This window comes from Schistocerca cancellata, chromosome 9 (genome assembly GCF_023864275.1).
Source record: "Schistocerca cancellata isolate TAMUIC-IGC-003103 chromosome 9, iqSchCanc2.1, whole genome shotgun sequence".
In the NCBI taxonomy this organism is placed as follows: domain Eukaryota; kingdom Metazoa; phylum Arthropoda; class Insecta; order Orthoptera; family Acrididae; genus Schistocerca; species Schistocerca cancellata.
The window spans coordinates 442,506,939-442,527,564 of NC_064634.1; the positions used below are offsets into that span (position 1 = coordinate 442,506,939).

The following is a 20,626-nucleotide window of genomic DNA, read 5'->3' on the forward strand; positions in this document are numbered from 1 at the left end:
GCTGGTGCTGGTGTAGTCCGCATCCCTTGATGTACTGCACACACATGGATATTGTTGTACACAAGGAAAGTCCGAGAGTGAAAGTGTACATTCTGTGGTACATATGTGCACCAGACTGGCTACAATTTTCCTCATGGAAGCACCTCGGCTCGGTTATCACAACAGAGGATGACGGACTAAAGGCCGAAATACTAAATGTCTTTTTCCAAAGTTGTTTCACAGAGGAAGATTGCACTGTAGTTCCTTCTCTAGATTGTCGCACAGATGACAAAATGGTACATATCGAAATAGACGGCAGAGGGATAGAGAAACAATTAAAATCGCTCAAAAGAGGAAAGGCCTCTGGACCTGATGGGATACGAGTTCAATTTTACACAGAATACGCGAAGGAACTTGCCCCCCTTCTTGCAGCGGTGTACCGTAGGTCTCTAGAAGAGCGTAGCGTTCCAAAGGATTGGAAAAGGGCACAGGTCATCCCCGTTTTCAAGAAGGGACGTCGAACAGATGTACAGAACTATAGACCTATATCTCTAACGTCGATCAGTTGTAGAATTTTGGAACACGTACTGTGTTCGAGTATAATGACTTTTCTGGAGACTAGAAATCTACTCTGTAGGAATCAGCATGGGTTTCGAAAAAGACGGTCATGTGAAGCCCAGCTCGCGCTATTCGTCCACGAGACTCAGAGGGCCATAGACACGGGTTCCCAGGTAGATGCCGTGTTTCTTGACTTCCGCAAGGCGTTCGATACAGTTCCCCACAGTCGTTTAATGAACAAAGTAAGAGCATATGGACTATCAGACCAATTGTGTGATTGGATTGAGGAGTTCCTAGATAACAGGACGCAGCATGTCATTCTCAATGGAGAGAAGTCCTCCGAAGTAAGAGTGATTTCAGGTGTGCCGCAGGGGAGTGTCATAGGACCGTTGCTATTCACAATATACATAAATGACCTGGTGGATGACATCGGAAGTTCACTGAGGCTTTTTGCAGATGATGCTGTGGTGTATCGAGAGGTTGTAACAATGGAAAATTGTACTGAAATGCAGGAGGATCTGCAACGAATTGACGCATGGTGCAGGGAATGGCAATTGAATCTCAATGTAGACAAGTGTAATGTGCTGCGAATACACAGAAAGATAGATCCTTTATCATTTAGCTACAAAATAGCAGGTCAGCAACTGCAAGCAGTTAATACCATAAATTATCTGGGAGTACGCATTAGGAGTGTTTTTAAATGGAATGATCATATAATGTTGAGCGTCGGTAAAGCTGATGCCAGACTGAGATTCATTGGAAGAATCCTAAGGAAATGCAATCCGAAAACAAAGGAAGTAGGTTACAGTACGCTTGTTCGCCCACTGCTTGAATACTGCTCAGCAGTGTGGGATCCATACCAGATAGGGTTGATAGAAGATATAGAGAAGATCCAACGGAGAGCAGCGCGCTTCGTTACAGGATCATTCAATAATCGCGAAAGCGTTACGGAGATGATAGATAAACTCCAGTGAAAGACTCTGCAGGAGAGACGCTCAGTAGCTCGGTACGGGCTTTTGTCAAAGTTTCGAGAACATACCTTCACCGAAGAGTCAAGCAGTATATTGCTCCCTCCTGCGTATATCTCGCGAAGAGACCATGAGGATAAAATCAGAGAGATTAGAGCCCACACAGAGGCATACCGACAATCCTTCTTTCCACGAACAATACGAGACTGGAATAGGAGAACCGATAGAGGTACTCAAGGTACCCTCCGCCACACACCGTCAGGTGGCTTGCGGAGTATGGATGTAGATGTAGATGTAGATGTAGATTTGACTGCCCATCCGTAACCGTTATGCAACGATGGCTTCATTTCTTGCTGTTTTCCTGCCCAGTCAGCTTTTCCAGACGCCCTGCCACTAAGATGTCTCAACTTCGTCATTCAGAGGCGATGGCTGTCATACTTCACAACGCCAGCAATACTGAAGAAGTGCTCTTGCATTCTGGATACGACGCAACAAACGTGACCGTTGAGAGAAAGTTCCAACGGTTGTTTATACAATCTCTGCTTGCCCATCATGGACCGGGGACATCGGCTAATTAAGTAATTGTCAACGTCAATGAAATTCTCCAACAACCGTGTAAACTAGTTTCAGCATTTCACTATGCTATCTTCAGGCCCCATCTGCATCTTTCCAAACAAACGAAAATGTCATATAGTGCCATAAATCCCTGGATGTCGTGAATTCAACCGTTTCGCTACGAGGGATGGCGTTACACTAGTAAAACGATTGAATTCACAACATCCAGGTATTTATGATATTATATGACATTTTCGTTTATTTGAAAGGATGCATGTTGGGTCTGAAGATGGCACAGTGAAATGCTGAATCTGGTAGTCTTCAAAATAAAATAAAATAACATCTTAAGCTGCACGGCTGTTGGAGAATTTCATTGACACTGACAAGCAGTTGTTTAAATAGGTTTGGTGACTGTTGAGAAATAGTGTCATGTATTTGTGGCACTTTGAAGTGTAGTTTAACACTGAATAACGGTTACTTGCGCTGTTATAATAATGTATAACTTGTCGGGCGCACAGTTTTAATCTGCCAGGAAGATTCATATCAGCGCACACTCCGCTGCAGAGTGAAAATCTCATTCTGGAAACATCCCCCAGGCTGTGGCTAAGCCATGTCTCCGCAGTATCCTTTCTTTCAGGAGTGCTAGTTCCGCAAGGTTCGCAGAAGAGCTTCTGTAAAGTTTGGAAGGTACGAGACGAGATACTGGCAGAAGTAAAGCTGCGAGTACCGGTCGTGAGTCGTGCTTCGGTAGCTCAGATGGTAGACCACTTGCCCGCGAAAGGCAAAGGTCCCGAGTTCGAGTCTCAGCCGGGCACACAGTTTTAATCTGCCAGGAAGTTTCATATCAGCGCACACTCCGCTGAAGAGTGAAAATCTCATTCTGGAAGGTATAACTTACTTTTTGAAATCTCGCCCCTACTTAAATCAAAAAGCGTCAGTGGAGAGAGAGAGGGAGAGAGAGAGAGAGAGAGAGAGAGAGAGAGAGAGAGAGAGAGAGAGAGCGAGACAGAGACAGAGAGAGGAGGAAATAGGAACTGGAGTGGATTAGACAAGACAAGGATGCTTCAAGTCTTCTACTGTTTTCAGTCTGTATGTAGAAAATATGATTGAACACCACCCACTAGAAGATAAGAAGGTGTTTGAGATTTAAAGACGATTGTTCAAGGAATGAACGAAGAAGATTTGCAGTTAGAGTTCGTTGTAGCTAATGGGCAGAGCTTCGAAATGGACATCAATACAAGGGAAGAAAAGGTAATAAGACTAGGTTGAAATAAAAGAGTACAGATAATGCCAAATAGAGAAACTTTAGAACATATAACAAAACTTCAAATATATACGAAACAGAATAGAAAGCTACTAGGAGCGGAGCACAGAAATTAAAACTGGCATGACAATGGCGAAATAGCAATTTTGTAAGAAAAAAGTCTACTGTGACAGTATATACACATATTTGAGGAAAGGTGTGAGACATTGTTTTATGTGGAGGGTCTTCGTAAATGGTGCTGAAATAAGAAAATTAAGTAGAAAGGCAGAGCAAGACTGCGTGCTTTTGAGAAGTAGCGTATAATACAAAATATAAGTTGTATGTTTAGGGTGAAGGATGAGAAAGGTGAATAGTGAGAGAGCAGATATAATTACTGAGTTTTAAAAAAAAAGCAGGAAAAGAAACTAGATAGAACATAGATAGAACATGTGTTAAGAAATAAGGAAAGGCTTATAGAAGCAGCCTTACAAGAATGTGTGGAAGAGAAAAGGAAGAATAACACAAAGGAATTTTTGGTCCTGGACTATATGTTGGCCTAAAGCATATACAGCAGCATTAAGAAGAAGCTGTGGACCATTAGAAATGGAGATGTAAAGGACCTCTCAACATAACAGAAAATTAATGTTATGATGAGACTCCATGAACCTCTAAAGATGAATGACAGGTTAGTTTCTTTGGGAAGGCCACAGAGTAATTCCAGTCCCATCCTTTTCCAGTCGAAGCTTGTATTTCACCTCTAACGATACTTCACCGACTGGATGTTAAACGTTTTCCTATATACAAGCCCGACGCTGAAATGTTTTTCCACTCAAGCTGCTCTCCCTTACTCCTGTCATACTTTCACTCATGTCAATTTTCGCTGCTAATTGTGATATGCACTGTGCTTGCAGTTTTATCTTCACTGGATGCCCCAACCGTGATACGTCATCTGGAGGGATCTTACGATTGTGGAGCCTCTGGCGCCCCCTTCAGCTTTGCGCTCTAGCTTGTGTTACTTGGGTCTTAAACCAGTCTTGCCTGTAGTACTAGGTGGTGCCAATTGTAATTTTCGCATTGCAAACATTTTTAATGTATTGGTGAGTTTCAATATGATACTCTCCGCCTTCATACCTGAGATACCTAATACGTATAAGTAACTCAGCTTTGAGGTAGCCGGGTTGGAATGCAGTAGCATTTGTGCGAAATGGGTCCAGGGTGAGGAGGGGTGTAAATCTTGATCGTCAGACGTTGCATCTGAGTCCTGGGACAAATTCCAGAATTTTTGACGGTACATCGTGGATAGAAGGTGGGTGACGCTATTCATGACGATCTGTCCGTTAGATTAAACCATTGATACGCTTGCGCAGGTGTAATTTCTCCTGCAGATAAGAAGGCGTCCAAAATGAATGCGTCAGCGAATAGGTTGTAAATTGTAACATGCACTAGATCAAAATAATACACACCATTCCAAAAACATTCTTTTGAATGTCGTTGAATTTACGCATCTTTTGTTTCGTTTCTGGTCCACGTAGGTACACAATCGGACATTACTTACGACATCTTCAACAGCGTGCTAGACGAGTGAGTACAATACGCTATGCATCAATTACTCGAATGATCACAATATCGGCGTATGAGCTGAATGATCAGAAGCTTAACCAATATATTGCAACGGAGCACGGCCACAATGAGAGAAACAAATCAGAAGTGTAGATAAACTGGCTGTATATAATTTTTAGAGAGTGACCAAACCAGGATCAGCTGTAGGAGAATAATTTGGTTTTGAGATTCAAAATAAGTCATTTATTTGCTCTACCATCTCGACACATACCAACTTAAAATCACAAGGAATATGTTTCCAATGAAATGATTGGAACGGCTCGTAAAAGTGACTGGTAAACTGCTCAAACACAACGAGCACGAGGTCACCTGACATGCTGAAACACAAAGCTCTTTAGAAGCCCGTTTTAATCAAAGAAAGCCGCGCTGATACTGCGGGGAGAAACCTCGTTTATGTGGAAGATCGCTGGGGGACGCTACAAGCTTTCTTAATCTGTGCAGGTCACAAATGAAAAGTCAAGACACATGAAACAACACATTCAGTCCGGCAACGCAAGTCGTATAGCAAATCCTGCATATTGTGAGCTGCTGACAAAACAGACAGCGCTAATGCGAAATGCGGCACTGACTCCAAACTCAGAAAACGTGTGCCAGACCGCACCGACCGCCACCGGTTATAGATCGCCTATATCGGCTTCACTAACTGTGCGCTCTACTCGGCGCCAGGACAAGAAGTTTCTCTCCCTCCCCTCCGAAAATAACCTCCTCTACACTTAACTCCCAAACTTCTGAAAATCGTTACAGGTACGGGAGGACTCTCATCCATAGCAAAAGTAACGAGCGACAATTTCGCTTTATTTTCGTTAATACAAGGAAATCGTACAAAAATGTCCCATTCTTGCCCTACAGAATGCATCCTAACATGTCAGAGGTACATATCAGCTGCTAACCGTGTGCCATTCATTTGTCGACCTGCCGGTCGCAGTGGCCGAGCGGTTCTAGACACTTCAATCTGGAACCGCGCAACCACTACGGTCGCAGGTTCGAATCCTGCCTCTGGCATGGATGTGTGTGATGTCCTTAGGTTAGTTAGGTTTAAGTAGTTCTAAGTTCTAGGAGACTGATGACCTCAGATGTTAAGTCCCATAGTGCTCAGAGCCATTTGAACCATTTCATTTGTCGACCACTTCGCGCCGTGACAGTGGCGGGTAAGACGGCTTTGACTGGCTAACAAAACCTGGAGTGTAAGGCTACAAGTTTTCTCGTGGTGGCTGAGCACAGTTCGGATGGTCGTTCTTAGATCTGCACAGAGGGAGATGAATTCCTCATGTTCGCTGATACGCTAGGGTCATGCAGTGGCTTAGCGGCGGGCTACCTTCAAAGGAGAAAACCGCTTATGTCAACAATGCGAGGAGCAAGGGTTTAGTGGAACCTATTCCCACAAACTGCAGTGCCCTGGGGACCAACATTCCTTCCCTAGAGCCTCTGTTACTGACTTCCTACGGTTAAGTCAGGCGACGGGAAGAACATTTAGACCCACTCATAATAAGGAAATGTAAAGCCTCTTCCTGAGTTAGCAAGCCATGAACTCTCCTCAAAAATAGTCAAGAAATAAGCAGAAAAATAGTCAAACATCGCACAGCAAAGTTTGACAATCACATCACATTAATACTGTCAACAGCGTAACTTATGAAATGACATATCCACCGCGGCGCTCGGCGGCCGCAGCGCAGTGTGCTTATGAGAGACCGAAACCGGTCGTGACAATAAAAGAAATTTACAACTGAAGCGGTGTATTTTCAACCGCTGGTTATGAAATGAGGTTCAAGTAACGTAAATATGTTAAACAAACGACGCGCCCCAACTTTGCATGAGTCGCACAAGTATCATGGCCGAATAACTTGGATATAATACGTAAAAAAAATTTACACTAACCTTCATCATCAATCAATCTAGCACTTGATTAAAAGTGTATGAAAGTCTCTACAGTTGTGTCTGAGATCTGACGTCACATAAAGACTGGGAAACATGGGACTCTAATTTAATCAATTAACTGCTTTTCTCACCAGACATCGCCTCCCCCCTCCTGACCAGTTCACACCACCCATCATAGCGACAAGATGTCAATCGAAACGCCAATTAAGTATGGAACAGATAGCTATGCTTATATTACACACAGATCATTACTACGAATATAAATATTAAATTCGATACACAAATCTTCCTCGTGGATCAGTTTGTCTACATATGAGTACCAAATCGAAATGCGTACAGAAGTTTCTAAGTTTACTGATGACACACAGACATGAAAAAGTGGTCGGGGACTCTAATTTATAATACACTCCTGGAAATTGAAATAAGAACACCGTGAATTCATTGTTCCAGGAAGGGGAAACTTTATTGACACATTCCTGGGGTCAGATACATCACATGATCACACTGACAGAACCACAGGCACATAGACACAGGCAACAGAGCATGCACAATGTCGGCACTAGTACAGTGTATATCCACCTTTCGCAGCAATGCAGGCTGCTATTCTCCCATGGAGACGATCGTAGAGATGCTGGATGTAGTCCTGTGGAACGGCTTGCCATGCCATTTCCACCTGGCGCCTCAGTTGGACCAGCGTTCGTGCTGGACGTGCAGACCGCGTGAGACGACGCTTCATCCAGTCCCAAACATGCTCAATGGGGGACAGATCCGGAGATCTTGCTGGCCAGGGTAGTTGACTTACACCTTCTAGAGCACGTTGGGTGGCACGGGATACATGCGGACGTGCATTGTCCTGTTGGAACAGCAAGTTCCCTTGCCGATCTAGGAATGGTAGAACGATGGGTTCGATGACGGTTTGGATGTACCGTGCACTATTCAGTGTCCCCTCGACGATCACCAGTGGTGTACGGCCAGTGTAGGAGATAGCTCCCCACACCATGATGCCGGGTATTGGCCCTGTGTGCCTCGGTCGTATGCAGTGCTGATTGTGGCGCTCACCTGCACGGCGCCAAACACGCATACGACCATCATTGGCACCAAGGCAGAAGCGACTCTCATCGCTGAAGACGACACGTCTCCATTCGTCCCTCCATTCACGCCTGTCGCGACACCACTGGAGGCGGGCTGCACGATGTTGGGGCGTGAGCGGAAGACGGCCTAACGGTGTGCGGGACCGTAGCCCAGCTTCATGGAGACGGTTGCGAATGGTCCTCGCCGATACCCCAGGAGCAACAGTGTCCCTAATTTGCTGGGAAGTGGCGGTGCGGTCCCCTACGGCACTGCGTAGGATCCTACGGTCTTGGCGTGCATCCGTGCGTCGCTGCGGTCCGGTCCCAGGTCGACGGGCACGTGCACCTTCCGCCGACCACTGGCGACAACATCGATGTACTGTGGAGACCTCACGCCCCACGAGTTGAGCAATTCGGCGGTACGTCCACCCAGCCTCCCGCATGCCCACTATACGCCCTCGCTCAAAGTCCGTCAACTGCACATACGGTTCACGTCCACGCTGTCGCGGCATGCTACCAGTGTTAAAGACTGCGATGGAGCTCCGTATGCCACGGCAAACTGGCTGACACTGACGGCGGCGGTGCACAAATGCTGCGCAGCTAGCGCCATTCGACGGCCAACACCGCGGTTCCTGGTGTGTCCGCTGTGCCGTGCGTGTGATCGTTGCTTGTACAGCCCTCTCGCAGTGTCCGGAGCAAGTATGGTGGGTCTGACACACCGGTGTCAATGTGTTCTTTTTTCCATTTCCAGGAGTGTATGTATTGGCTGCGTCAGCTCTGTTGTGTATTATTATTTCGTGAACAATATTGGCCAAATTCTTCGTGTGTATGTGTGTGTGGTATTAGTAGCTGCTGCACAAATGGTTTAATCTTGTACTATACATGGAACTACAATCAGAATACGTTTTTTCATCACTATACGCTTTTCGCTTTGTTCCGTAAACACATCTCCAGTTGTAAAGTTTTCTCATCTCATTTTGACTTACAAGGGGTAGGTGATGCCTGCATACACTTTTCATTAGAATGTCGCTCTATTCCAGTGGTGCTGTATACAGGGTGAAAAGTATTTAAACCGACAAACTCTGGGAGGTTGTAGGGGACATTAAAACAAATATTTTCCCCTAATATCATTTTTTCCTATGAGGAGTACTTAAACCGATAGAGTAAGATTTCTCTGGCGGTAAATTAATTAAACCAACAAATTACTTTTCCATTTTTTATGACCAAGAGACAACACATTAACATAACCCAATTTCAATTACAGTAGATTTTCAAAAATGCCTCCATTGACACGTAAACAAAGGTTACAAAGTCGGATCATGTTCTGTCTGACACGGGCAAAAATCCCAGGAGTATCCTGAATTGTTCCTGCTACTGCTACTATCCGGGCAACCATATCCTCTTCTGATGCAACAGGACTTGCGTAAACAAGGTTGCGCATCTCTCCCCACACAAAAAAATCCAGAGGGGACATATCCGGAGATCGAGCAGGCCATGGTACAAGACCACCTCTGCCAATCCACGTTTTGGGAACCGTCGGTCCAGGAATCGACGCACACGACGACTGATATGTGCCGGCGCCCAGTCATGTTGGAACCACATGTGTTGTCTTGTAGGGAGCGGGACGTCATCTAGCAATTCTGGCAATTCTCTGGCGAGAAAATTGTAACAGTGCCTGCCATTTAATGGCCTAGGTAGCACATACGTCCCAATTAAACAGTCCCCAGCAACACCGACCCACACATTAACGAAGAACCGCACTTGATGAGCGCTAGTAACTGTAGCATGTGGGTTAACCTCACTCCAAACATGCGAGTTGTGCATGTTGAAGACCCCATCACGCCCGAACGTTGATTCATCGTTAAACAACACAGAGGATGGAAGTGTAGGATGCATTTCACACTGTTCCAGGTACCACTGCGAAAACTGTGCTCTGGGTGGATAATCAACTGGTTCCAGGTTGTGGACACGCTTTAAGTGAAATGGACGTTACGTTGCTCTCGAAGGACTGTTCTTACATTCGTCTGATTCGTCCCCATGTTACGTGCAATTGCACGAGTGCTGATTGAAGGATCCCGCTTCACATGCTGCAAGACAGCTTCCTCAAATTGCAGCGTTCTTACCGTGCGACGGCATCCCTGTCCAGGTAATCTGCTAAATGACCCGGTCTCACGCAGATGTTGGTACACAGCAGCAAAGGTCGTATGATGCGAGATACGGGGATTAGGATGTTGTTGTTGATAAACCCGCTGTGCAGCTCGTCCCTTGTGGTGCGCTACGTAGTACGCACCAACCGTATCAGTGCACTCACTCCAGGTGTATCGCTCCATTAGTAAACAAAGACAATGCACCACTACACTGGTGGACAGCAGTTGCCTACAACTGAAGAGCATAATATGCCCTTTAACAACTAAAGATCGTAATACGGCCTCTAACAACGGAAGAGCGTAATACGGCCTCCACTGGTTTAAATAATCCCCATAGGAAAAGATGACATTAGGGAAAAATATTTGTTTTGATGTCCCCTACAACCTCCCAGAGTTTGTCGGTTTAAATACTTTTCACCCTGTATAAGAAAAACCAGGCTGAGCAATGTAAAATAAAAAGACTGAAAATGAAATATACTGTAAGTTAATAGTTTTTGGACGGCCATTAACGCGGAACACTGGCAGCTGGGTAGTGGAGGGATATTCAGAAGGATCTTTTTCCCACTCATAGCTTCAGTTCTCTCAGCAATTCTGCTCAGCTGTCTGCTGCAAGCTATATTTCATGCTGGCCTTCGCAACATTATCATGATCAGCTATACAGTCGTGATATACACACCACAATTCTAGAAAATCATTGAAAGGCGTATCTTGTATTTTGGGCACTATTGATACCGAGTGACGTTTTTCGATAACGTCGCAGCCACTCGTGTTCACCTTACAAAACTGGTTATCTCCATTTAGCAGAGCTTTGAGGGACCTGGCTTCTAAGTAGTATAGGTCTTACGTGCTCCAGAAGGCTGGATATGTCCATCATAAAGGTGTTCCACCAATCACCACACGATTCTCAAGTGCTGTTGCTTACAAAGAAAGGGAATCAACAGTGGCTGAACCTTCGCTATAGACCCGTCTCTGTATATCTCTGTTATTCTATGATGTATCATCATAGTCACTGTTTAATACTGATGTTTCAATGATGTTCAAGATAGTTTCATATTTCTAGCATTGGCAGTTCTGTCCGCTGTGGGATTGGCATGTTAAGTTCTTAAAAGTGTCACTAGAGTGCGCTAGGATACGGCAACGTAAGTGGCAACACATAGCGAGAGTTTCACGAATGAATAGAGAAAATACGCACACGAATCATGTACCGTTACCTACATAGTTGCTAAGAACTTCCTCACTTGTTGACGGCATTTGCAAGATAAAATGCTTTATTGGCAAATTTCTTTTTGTGAGTGTATTTTTCCAAAGTTCTTGTGAGTTTTGTTATCTCACGAATAACTGTACAATACTGCGAGTCTGAAAACAGCAGAATATGAATTCAGTGTGGAATTTATTAGACAAAAATTTGGAACAATAGTTTGGGGCGGAAGTGAAGGAACCTGGTACGCCTAGCGCTGATCTAAATATCAATTAAGAACAAAAACAATGCAAATCCAGACGATGGTATACAAGCACATAATTTCAATTGAGCAATGTAACTCTAAGCTACGTTAAGAGACGTCACATTTTTTGACAATTTAACACAACGAAGCATTGAAAAAAATGACACGGCTAATGTATATAAGCAAGTAATTTCAACAGAACAATGTACCATTATTCTACGGCAACATGTTTAACCGCTGTCATCAGATTTCCTGATAGTTTTACATCAAAATCCATACGAAAGTTGAGAGATCTTTACTGCGTTGTGTTACTTAAACAACATGTTACGTAACACACATGTATAAATACGAAAGGCAAAATTATGGAATGTTAGCTTCGCAGACACTTAATTCAACATGAGAGCTGCTCGGTTTGCTTATGTCAGCCAATCACAAAACACGGGACCCATGACGTAAGGGAACATCAATATTTTGTCGTGCGAACTCATAAACGTCATGGACTAAACATATGCGAAAAATGTTAAACTTCTCAAGTTATGAATTGAAAACACAAAAACATTAAGCATGCAGAGAAGTCAACACACACCAAATCAAATATCTGTCTAATACGTCATTTTTAGTACAATTTGTATTGATAATGTATCAGGTAACATGATGTTGGCGGCTGAATAAAGTACATATAGATCTTACGTTGGAGTTAGCTTTTGGTATTATTTCGCAGTTGATTCAAATTCTTCTAGAGAGCTCTGGCACTGTAGTTCCGATCGGTGATTGTCGTAGACTTCCCCAGTATGGAAATCACTAGCCGTAATAATCAGAACACACAAGAGAAAGGCTTGCAATAGACAATCTTTTAAGCGAATCACAATTTGGTTTCCAAAGTGGCAAAAATACGGAGTCAGCCATAGTAGAAACCACAAAAGTTGTACTTGATGCTCTTGATGAAGATGAGTGTGTCACAGGCATATTTTTGGATCTTTCTAAGGCGTTTAATACAGTCGACCACAAGATTCTATTGAATAAATTAGAAACATTGGGAATAAGAGGGGTAGCTAATGACTGGTTTCGATCATACCTAACAGATACGGTACAAAGAGTAGAAATAACACATACTTCAAATAGATCTAAACATTTAGCAAAACACTTACAAGACTCAAAATACATTAATGTAGGGGTTTCGCAAGGTAGCATATTAGGATCAATACTGTTACTGATATACATCAATGACTTTCCCAGTAGTGTTACTCATGGTGAAAAAATTCTCTTCGCTGATGACAGCAATATTATAGTCACTGAGAAAACAAGAGGACTCCTTGCCGAGAACGTAAATGGAACTCTCAAGGAAGTTTATGATTGGTCAATAAGCAATAAAGTGACTCTGATCGTAAAGAAAACTAATGCCATGAATTTCAGTTTGAAGAGGAAAAATGACAATGTTAAATTAAATGTATATGGCAACTATATATACTGTGTAACAAATGCAAAATTTCTAGGAATGAATACTGATTCTCAGTTGAAGTGGTGTGAACACACAAAGGAACTTGCAAACAGAATGTCATCAGCATGTTATGCCCTTAGAATCCTGTCATCAGTGTGTAACATGCAGTGTCTTTTAGTTACATATTATTCATATGTACACTCACTTCTTAGCTATGGCATTCTTTTTTGGGGAACAAACGCAATTTTAAAAAATCCGAAGAGAGTCATAAGAATAATAACAAAAAATACTAGTCGAGCTCATTGTAAAGATATGTTCAAAACTCTGGGGATTTTAATTGCTCCATGTGAATACATTTACCAGTCAGTTGTACACATCAAAAATAACATTGGTAATTACTGCACAAACAGCTCTGTCCATGACCATGGAACAAGAGCTAGACTCAATAAATTACCAAAAGAGATTAAAGAAATTGCAAAAATACACTTATTTAAAAAGGCAGCTAAAAAGTACCTTTTATGCAATACATTTTACACATTGAAGGATTACTTACATAAAACAGAGTAGGGATTTGATAAAAAATGTTATACAAGTAAATAACAATAATGATTATAAAACATCCAACATTCCCCATAACAGCTTCACTTTATGTTTTTTTCCTTCTTTTTTCCTTTCTAGAAATACTTGCTCCCAAGTTTTGCATAGCACAATACTAACACTTCTCCCTCTTTCTGAGCTCAACATCTCACTCATTATGGAGGGATGCTGACTCAGTTCTTCAGTGCGGTAGAGAAAATGACGCAGAGGTGACCAGTTTGTGTGTGTGTGTGTGTGTGTATGTGTGTGTGTGTGTGTGTGCGTGTGCATCTGTGTGTGTGTGTGTGTGTGTGTGTGTGTGTGTGTGTGTGTGTGTAGTGAGTGAAGTGTTATGAAACAATGTATGTATAGTGTGTGCAGTGACTGATAGTGAGATATGAGTGAACAGTGTGGCATTACATTATTTAATAAGTTATTTGTAAAAAAAATTATTGTGTACCAAGAGTAAATCTAAAGATTGTCTCTAACTAGCAGTCTGTAAATATGTGTGTATACGAATTAGCTTACTTTAAATTGGTCTAAATTTGTAAATACTTTGACATATCCTATATCCTTGTATAAAGAGATCTACGTATGAATAAAGTTACTACTGCTACTACTACTAACGGTTATGGGGGGAGTAATTATGCTGATGATATTCTGCGGCTTAGTTTCTATGGTAATGTGAACTGTTTTAGGCTCAAGATAATGCACTACACTCTTATATCGACTGGTGTGGCGCTGATACTTCTGCTTCTGTGGTGGCTGCTGTTTGTGTAGAAGAGGACTGGCACACAGGGAGCACGAGGCGGCCACATAGAACACACGTCACACTCCAGTCTCTCCACGTTCACAGCCAAGTGAGACAGTTCGCTGGAGGTGCTGACACTGTGTTTACTGGAAGAACTCTTCAATGACTTTCACGGAAAGGTGTAAGTCTCCTTCAGTGCGTGAGTCGTTATTCTGCGCCTGTAAATTAAATAACTAGCTCTAGATGTGTTTCACATGATGTAGAGAATAATGCAACGAAAACTATGAACATCGTCATTGGAAAAAGACGCTATTCAGTTTCATCGTTAGTACTTTTCTACCAGAGAAGGTGATGCAGCAAGAAAACGTCGAGGAAATGAATCACGAACCTTCCTTGGTGTTGGCAGGGAATAGACACAATAGTTGTCACAGTAATTATCATCCCCCACCCTCTCCACTCTCTCCTTGTCTATCTCTCTCTCTCTCTCTCTCTCTCTCTCTCTCTCACACACACACACACACACACACACACACACACACTCACACACGCACATTAAGACACACACCTACAGACACACAATATGTACACATATGCTTTTGAGCGCTGTCTTTGTGCTGAGCATCGATCAAAAGTATACATTGAATAATAAATTTGTATTTTACATATTTACGTGCCATTATCTCATGCTAATTATGCTAATTATTAGTGACAAGTGTCCAATTATTTTTGTTGCTCATAGTGATTTAAGAGTTGTGAAATTCTCAAAAATTGTGAAAAGAAATAAATTTATTAACGTTCTACCTTTTGTTCCAAGATTTATGTTGGCTCAAGAAAAAATGTCATTTACGGTTAACATGATGCAATTACCTGAGTTCTTATTTATATAGTTTTGATGCTATGAAGACTCCTTTTATCAATGAGCAAGTGAATTAAAGAGACCTTTCTAGAAGCATGTAGCACCTTCCTCAACCTTTTCTTCCTGACGTGACAAATCGTGACCTGAAGTGTACTGTACAGAACAATCAAAACATAGGGAAAAGCCATCTCATCACGAGGAACGTTCAATAGGTAATGCAACACTTTTTTCTGAAAGCAGGTTATTTTTTCTTTCAAGATGGCAACACACCAATTTTTCCCCACTCTTTTGGCTACAAACGCCTATTTTTCAACATAATCTCCGTTCAATGCGACGACCGTACACTTGTTTATTGGGTGTGGGTGGGTGGGGGTGAGGGGGAGGGGCGGAGGGCTGTATGCCCGCATAGTACCACTTTACTGGTTGACGTCGGAGCCAGTATCTGCATGAATAATGTTCCCGTCATCCAAGTACGGCTTCCTGAAAAGTGCATCCTTCATTGGGCCGGACAGATAGAAGTCGGAAGGTGCGAGATCCTGGCTGTTCGATGGCCGAGGAAGAACAGTCCACTGACGTTTTGTGAGCTCGGCCTCTCGGGTGCGCAGACTTGTGTGACGCCTTCGTTTTTGCTGGGAAGAAAAAGTTCGGTCGCATTTTTGTGGCGTCGAACACGCTGAAGTCGTTCCTTCAATTCCTGAGGGTAGTACAATACACTTCAGAGTTGATCGTTGCACCACGAGGGAGGACGAATGTATCAGCATTATCAACAGATCAATAATTCAAATACAGTCTTAATCGCATTTAGTATAATTATTATACCGGCAACCGGTTTCAACCCGACGTAGGGGTCATCTTCTGGGCGTTTACACCATTGGTCGACTGCTGGTGGTTTCACTCCTGCCTACATAGATAGTTTCCTGCCTTTATGTAGACAGGAGTGACACCACCAGCAGTCGACCAATGGTGTAAACGCCCAAAGATGACCCCTACGTCGGGTTAAACCGGTTGGGGGTATAATAATAATAAGACTGTTTTTGAATCATTGATTAATCATACCAATCGCTGCTTCTCTCCACAACCATGTTGTCCAAAAACTACCAACAGAGATGTCCAGTTTAGCAGCGAGGTGTTTGGCTGTGATCCGTCGATCACCTCCAATGTGACAGTCGGCACGTTCCAACATTCCAGGAGTCACAGCTGCGTGTGGCCGACCAGCACGCGAGACGTCGGACAGGACCTTACTGCCATGATGGCAGACGCCTCGCCCAACGACTCACCGTGCTTTTGTTCACTGGCAGGTCTCCGTAGACATTCTGCAAGCGCCAACGAATATCTGTGATGCTCTGGTTTTCCGCCAAGAGAAGCTCGATAACAGCTCTTTGCTTGGAGCGCGCCTTCGCTACAGACGTCACCTTAAAGACTACGTATAGAGCCGCTACTAATAGGACCTTTACGAAACTACATTTCACCACGCCTCCAAGAAGTTCCACATTTTTCGGGCAAAATTGGCCGAGAAAAAAAAGTATTGCACTGCTTACTGAATGCCCCCCGTATGACCATCGCTGGCAGCAACTCACGGGGAATCGATAGAGCTGGATGATACTAGGTGTGCGCATCTGAGTTCGACGACGTCCCATACGTACTCATTAGGATTGAGTTAGATGGGCTGTGGCGACACACAGGAATTTCATGTACATTAAGTGTTCCTCGAACTTGTATGACTATTCAATACTGAAGGGCGCATTGTTTCACTGAGGAACATTTCACCGCAGGGTGCGGCGGGCGAACATCCAAATACACGTGACTAGACTGTAGACTTGTAACGTATTTATACTCTCCACTGTTTAAAAAACGTTTTTGTGACTCATATAATTAATGTTCCGTAGTTAATGACAACAAGGCGTCGGATCCGAAGATCAATGCTAATGGATAGAACGCAGGTAGTTACAACCTGATCATCGTCAGACGAGTCTTTACTGTGTACAACAACGATCGAAATAAAAGACAAATGATTGGTAATGAGTCTAAATTATCTGTAGTTAGCCGTAATTTTGTACACGAAAAATTGTTTAAATGAATTTGGATTGCAGAATAAAAGTGGTCACCAGCTACAAAACGAGCAAAAGTTAAATTTGGTAAATGGCTATAATGCCTTTGAAATAACGCAAATACTGGGGAATAATGATAGAGGAACAACTCAACAATATGAACCCTCGGGAATTGTGAGATAGAACACATGTGTAACATGAACACTAAAGACGTTACTCTCGAATGAAATGATTTTAGGTATAATTATGAAAACCAATGGTATACAACAACTAGCAATACTAAATATAGACTGAACTGTTTTAGGTAACTCACAGCAATGCTTTCCGTTTGGATGTTTGCATCATCGTGACCAAATTTAGCTACTGATCTTTACTGACTACATTTTAAATGATGGCATAAAAACTTCCATTCGTAACAGCAATTATTTTCCAATATTAATTTTACATAACATCATTTACAGAACGCAACATAAAATGATGAAGTTACTTTGACTATAAGAGAGCCAGCATACTTCAGTCACATAATCGCATTTAAATTACCTTCAGTCTGAACTGATTGTCTTCTGCTGTAATGCAACACCATATGAATAACTATAATTACTACTGACTTTTATTACAATAATTACTTGATTGAAAAGCGACTGTAAATTTAAGTGAACCTATTTTCTTTTTACTGTATGTTTCATTCATGTCTTTCTTGGAAGTTATGGTGAGGAGAAAAGAACGCTGCTGATGGTAAACAAACTGGGTCAATAATGTCTCACTCGCAAAGTTTATGCTTTGTCTAAAAACACTATAATGTTCCAAAAAAGTTACTTTTGCGCTGGCATTGCTATTACACAGATTTTTAAAAGTACTGACCGGATTTTAACTTGTGATAATTTACTTGTGGTACTATGTAAGGCTTACTTTGAAATTCATTATTGGCAATAGGGTCTTCTTGATTAGCGAGAGTATGAATACATTTCAGCAACACGGTATTCATTGGTTCAATAATCTTCTTTCGACCGTGTGTTGTGTCCATATACGCTCTCTCTGACTTACATTTTGCCTTGCCATATATCATAAGGCCGTTTCCAGCACAGTATTGGTATTTGCACGCGACATACACATTTGTACCACATCACAGACGCTTCGCAACTCCTATTTGCACCCAGTTCTACGACTGCAATTTCTCTTGCTAACAATGTTATTATTGCATGAGAGACTTTCTTTGTGTTTTTCACAATATAAATTTCCATGATATTGCTAGCGTGTTTACTATAATGATTTGAATTAATTATTCCTTACTTATTATTTTAGCATACATTACATTTTCATAAACACTAATTACTGACTAAATTCATCTAGATATATAGCTACAAAAATGATTTTAAACTCATGAGGTTAAGTAGTTGACAGCGACTCATCAGTTTAACAGCCTTTGTCCACTCGTTGGTGTTCCTGCCCATACGCTGTTTAAAAAAAAGATGGTTCACCTTTTTAGAGGTTTTCGGCTCACTCAAGAGTTATTGTTGCAACAGTGCATATGGAATACATGAAACGAATTAATTTACAGATCAGTATCACAAGCGATTCTGAGGTACCAGGTATCAATTCAAGCTGAAAAACTCAATATTTAGCGTGGGCTCCACGGGCTGCAGTGCTGGCGCTGATTCTGGCATCTAGTTAATCATACAGATGGCAATTACTGTCCTGAGATGTGTTACACCAAGCCTGGTCGATCTGTTTACGTAGCTCTATAAAAGTTGTTGGCTGACGAGTCGCAATAAGTCTCTTCCCTCTCCATCACAGCCCATATGTGCTAGATTGGAGGCAAGTCCACAGATTATGCTGGATAGGGAAGCCTCTGCACATCTCGCAGATCACGTTGTGTTTCACGGGCAGTGTGTGTGGGCGAGCATTATCCTGTTGGAACAACACAGTACCTTCCTCTTGCAATAACGGCAAAAGAATGGCTCTAACAACGTTCTACAGTACCGAGGGCTGGTTAGCGTCCCCTCCAGAAACGCTAAAGATGAACGAGAGTTGTAACTTATCGCGCCCCGGACCATAAGGCCTGGGATGGGGCCAGTATGTCTTGAACGAATGCACTCTACGAGACAGCATTTACCAGGTCTGTACGTGTGTGCATCACCTGGGTGTAGGCAGAATCAGCTTTCATTGCTAAAGACCTTGGGAAACCATTCCAATCAAAATCATTGGAGCTGTACAGGTCGTTGCTGTGGTGTCATTGGGGAGACTGGCTAGAGCTGTGTGTGCCTGTAGTGCCGCTGCTGATAACCTGTTCGCAACAGTTCGTGTTGACATGTCTGGGATCACAAGCCCTCTTACCTGTGATGTGGTAGCTAAATAATCTGTCACTGCTGCTCTTACAATGCGACAGTCCTGGGAGGCGTCTGTGCGACGTGGACGTCCAGTACCTCGTTTGCACGTGTGAGAATGCTCACGTGACCACTGGTGCCAACATCTTTGCACAACTGACGCTGGACGTCCAGATTGTGTGGTAGTTCTCTTGAAACACCATCCCGCCATTCGAAAGGCCACTGACCTCTTTCTAACTTGCTCAGTTGACTGTAGGAAACATGAGTGTGACTCCAAGCCACGGTTGCTTCACTCGTTTACAACACACTGAGCTTTCTTGCAGTGATCATTCTCTTTTAAAGGTAGACACAAATGGCGCTCTGGTAGTTATGCCACTACGCTATCTATTGGCAGACGTCGTTGAAACCATTTTCAGTACATCTGCTATCCCTCAGGTGACATATGTCATCATCGGATCAAAAACTACATCGTCTCTGCAGGTGCACAATTTTTTTCCGGCAGTGTATTTTGTAGTGGATAGAGCTACACGTGCACAGTGTGGGTCTGAACGATACGGCGCGTGATTTGTTGCACTTTGAATCGCCTATCCACCGTTACATTATGCAACGTTAAACGACGACCCCTTTCAATGGTGCTTTGTTCTCCACGGAAGTTGACCTCTACCCTTGGAAATACTTCGTTATGCTCCTCGTCGCACTCTCTTTGAAACAAGATTGTGGCGAAATCACCGTCTAACGTAACAGCATACTAAAAAAGGTGGCCGACAAGAGCACCTCTATTTTATGCTTCACACAGCCGTCCAGAAACCATTTTAAACGAGCCATTGAGGATACTGTGAGTAATTTGACACTTCAGACATGAAACAGATGATTAGGAAGTCATTCTAGTAGAAACTGATGAACCTGGCATAGAACACCTTATTAGTTACTTTGTTCTTATGAAACTGTAGAACGAGCGCTGCCTGAAAAAGAAAGTTAAGGCATACTCGGGTGTCAATGAACTATTAACGTTTATTCAGCTATAGTGTGTATGTACACTACTGGCCATTAAAATTGCTACACCAAGAAGAAATTCAGATGATAAACGAGTATTCATTGGACAAATATACGTATTATACTAGAACTGACATGTGATTACATTTTCACGCAATTTGGGTGCATAGATCCTGCGAAACC

The 20,626-nt window shown here is 42.8% G+C and overlaps 1 protein-coding gene across 1 annotated transcript in view; it reads left to right on the forward strand.

The window, feature by feature from the left end:
• Nucleotides 1-14,972, forward strand: part of LOC126100549 (fatty acyl-CoA reductase wat-like) — a 212,838-nt gene extending 197,866 nt beyond the window's left edge. Inside the window, exon 9 of the mRNA XM_049911167.1 lies at nucleotides 14,170-14,972. Within this exon, the coding sequence (XP_049767124.1) occupies nucleotides 14,170-14,251 (82 nt within the window). The 3' untranslated portion in view covers nucleotides 14,252-14,972. The remainder of the gene's footprint in view (nucleotides 1-14,169) is intronic.
• Nucleotides 14,973-20,626: the final 5,654 nt, after the last annotated feature.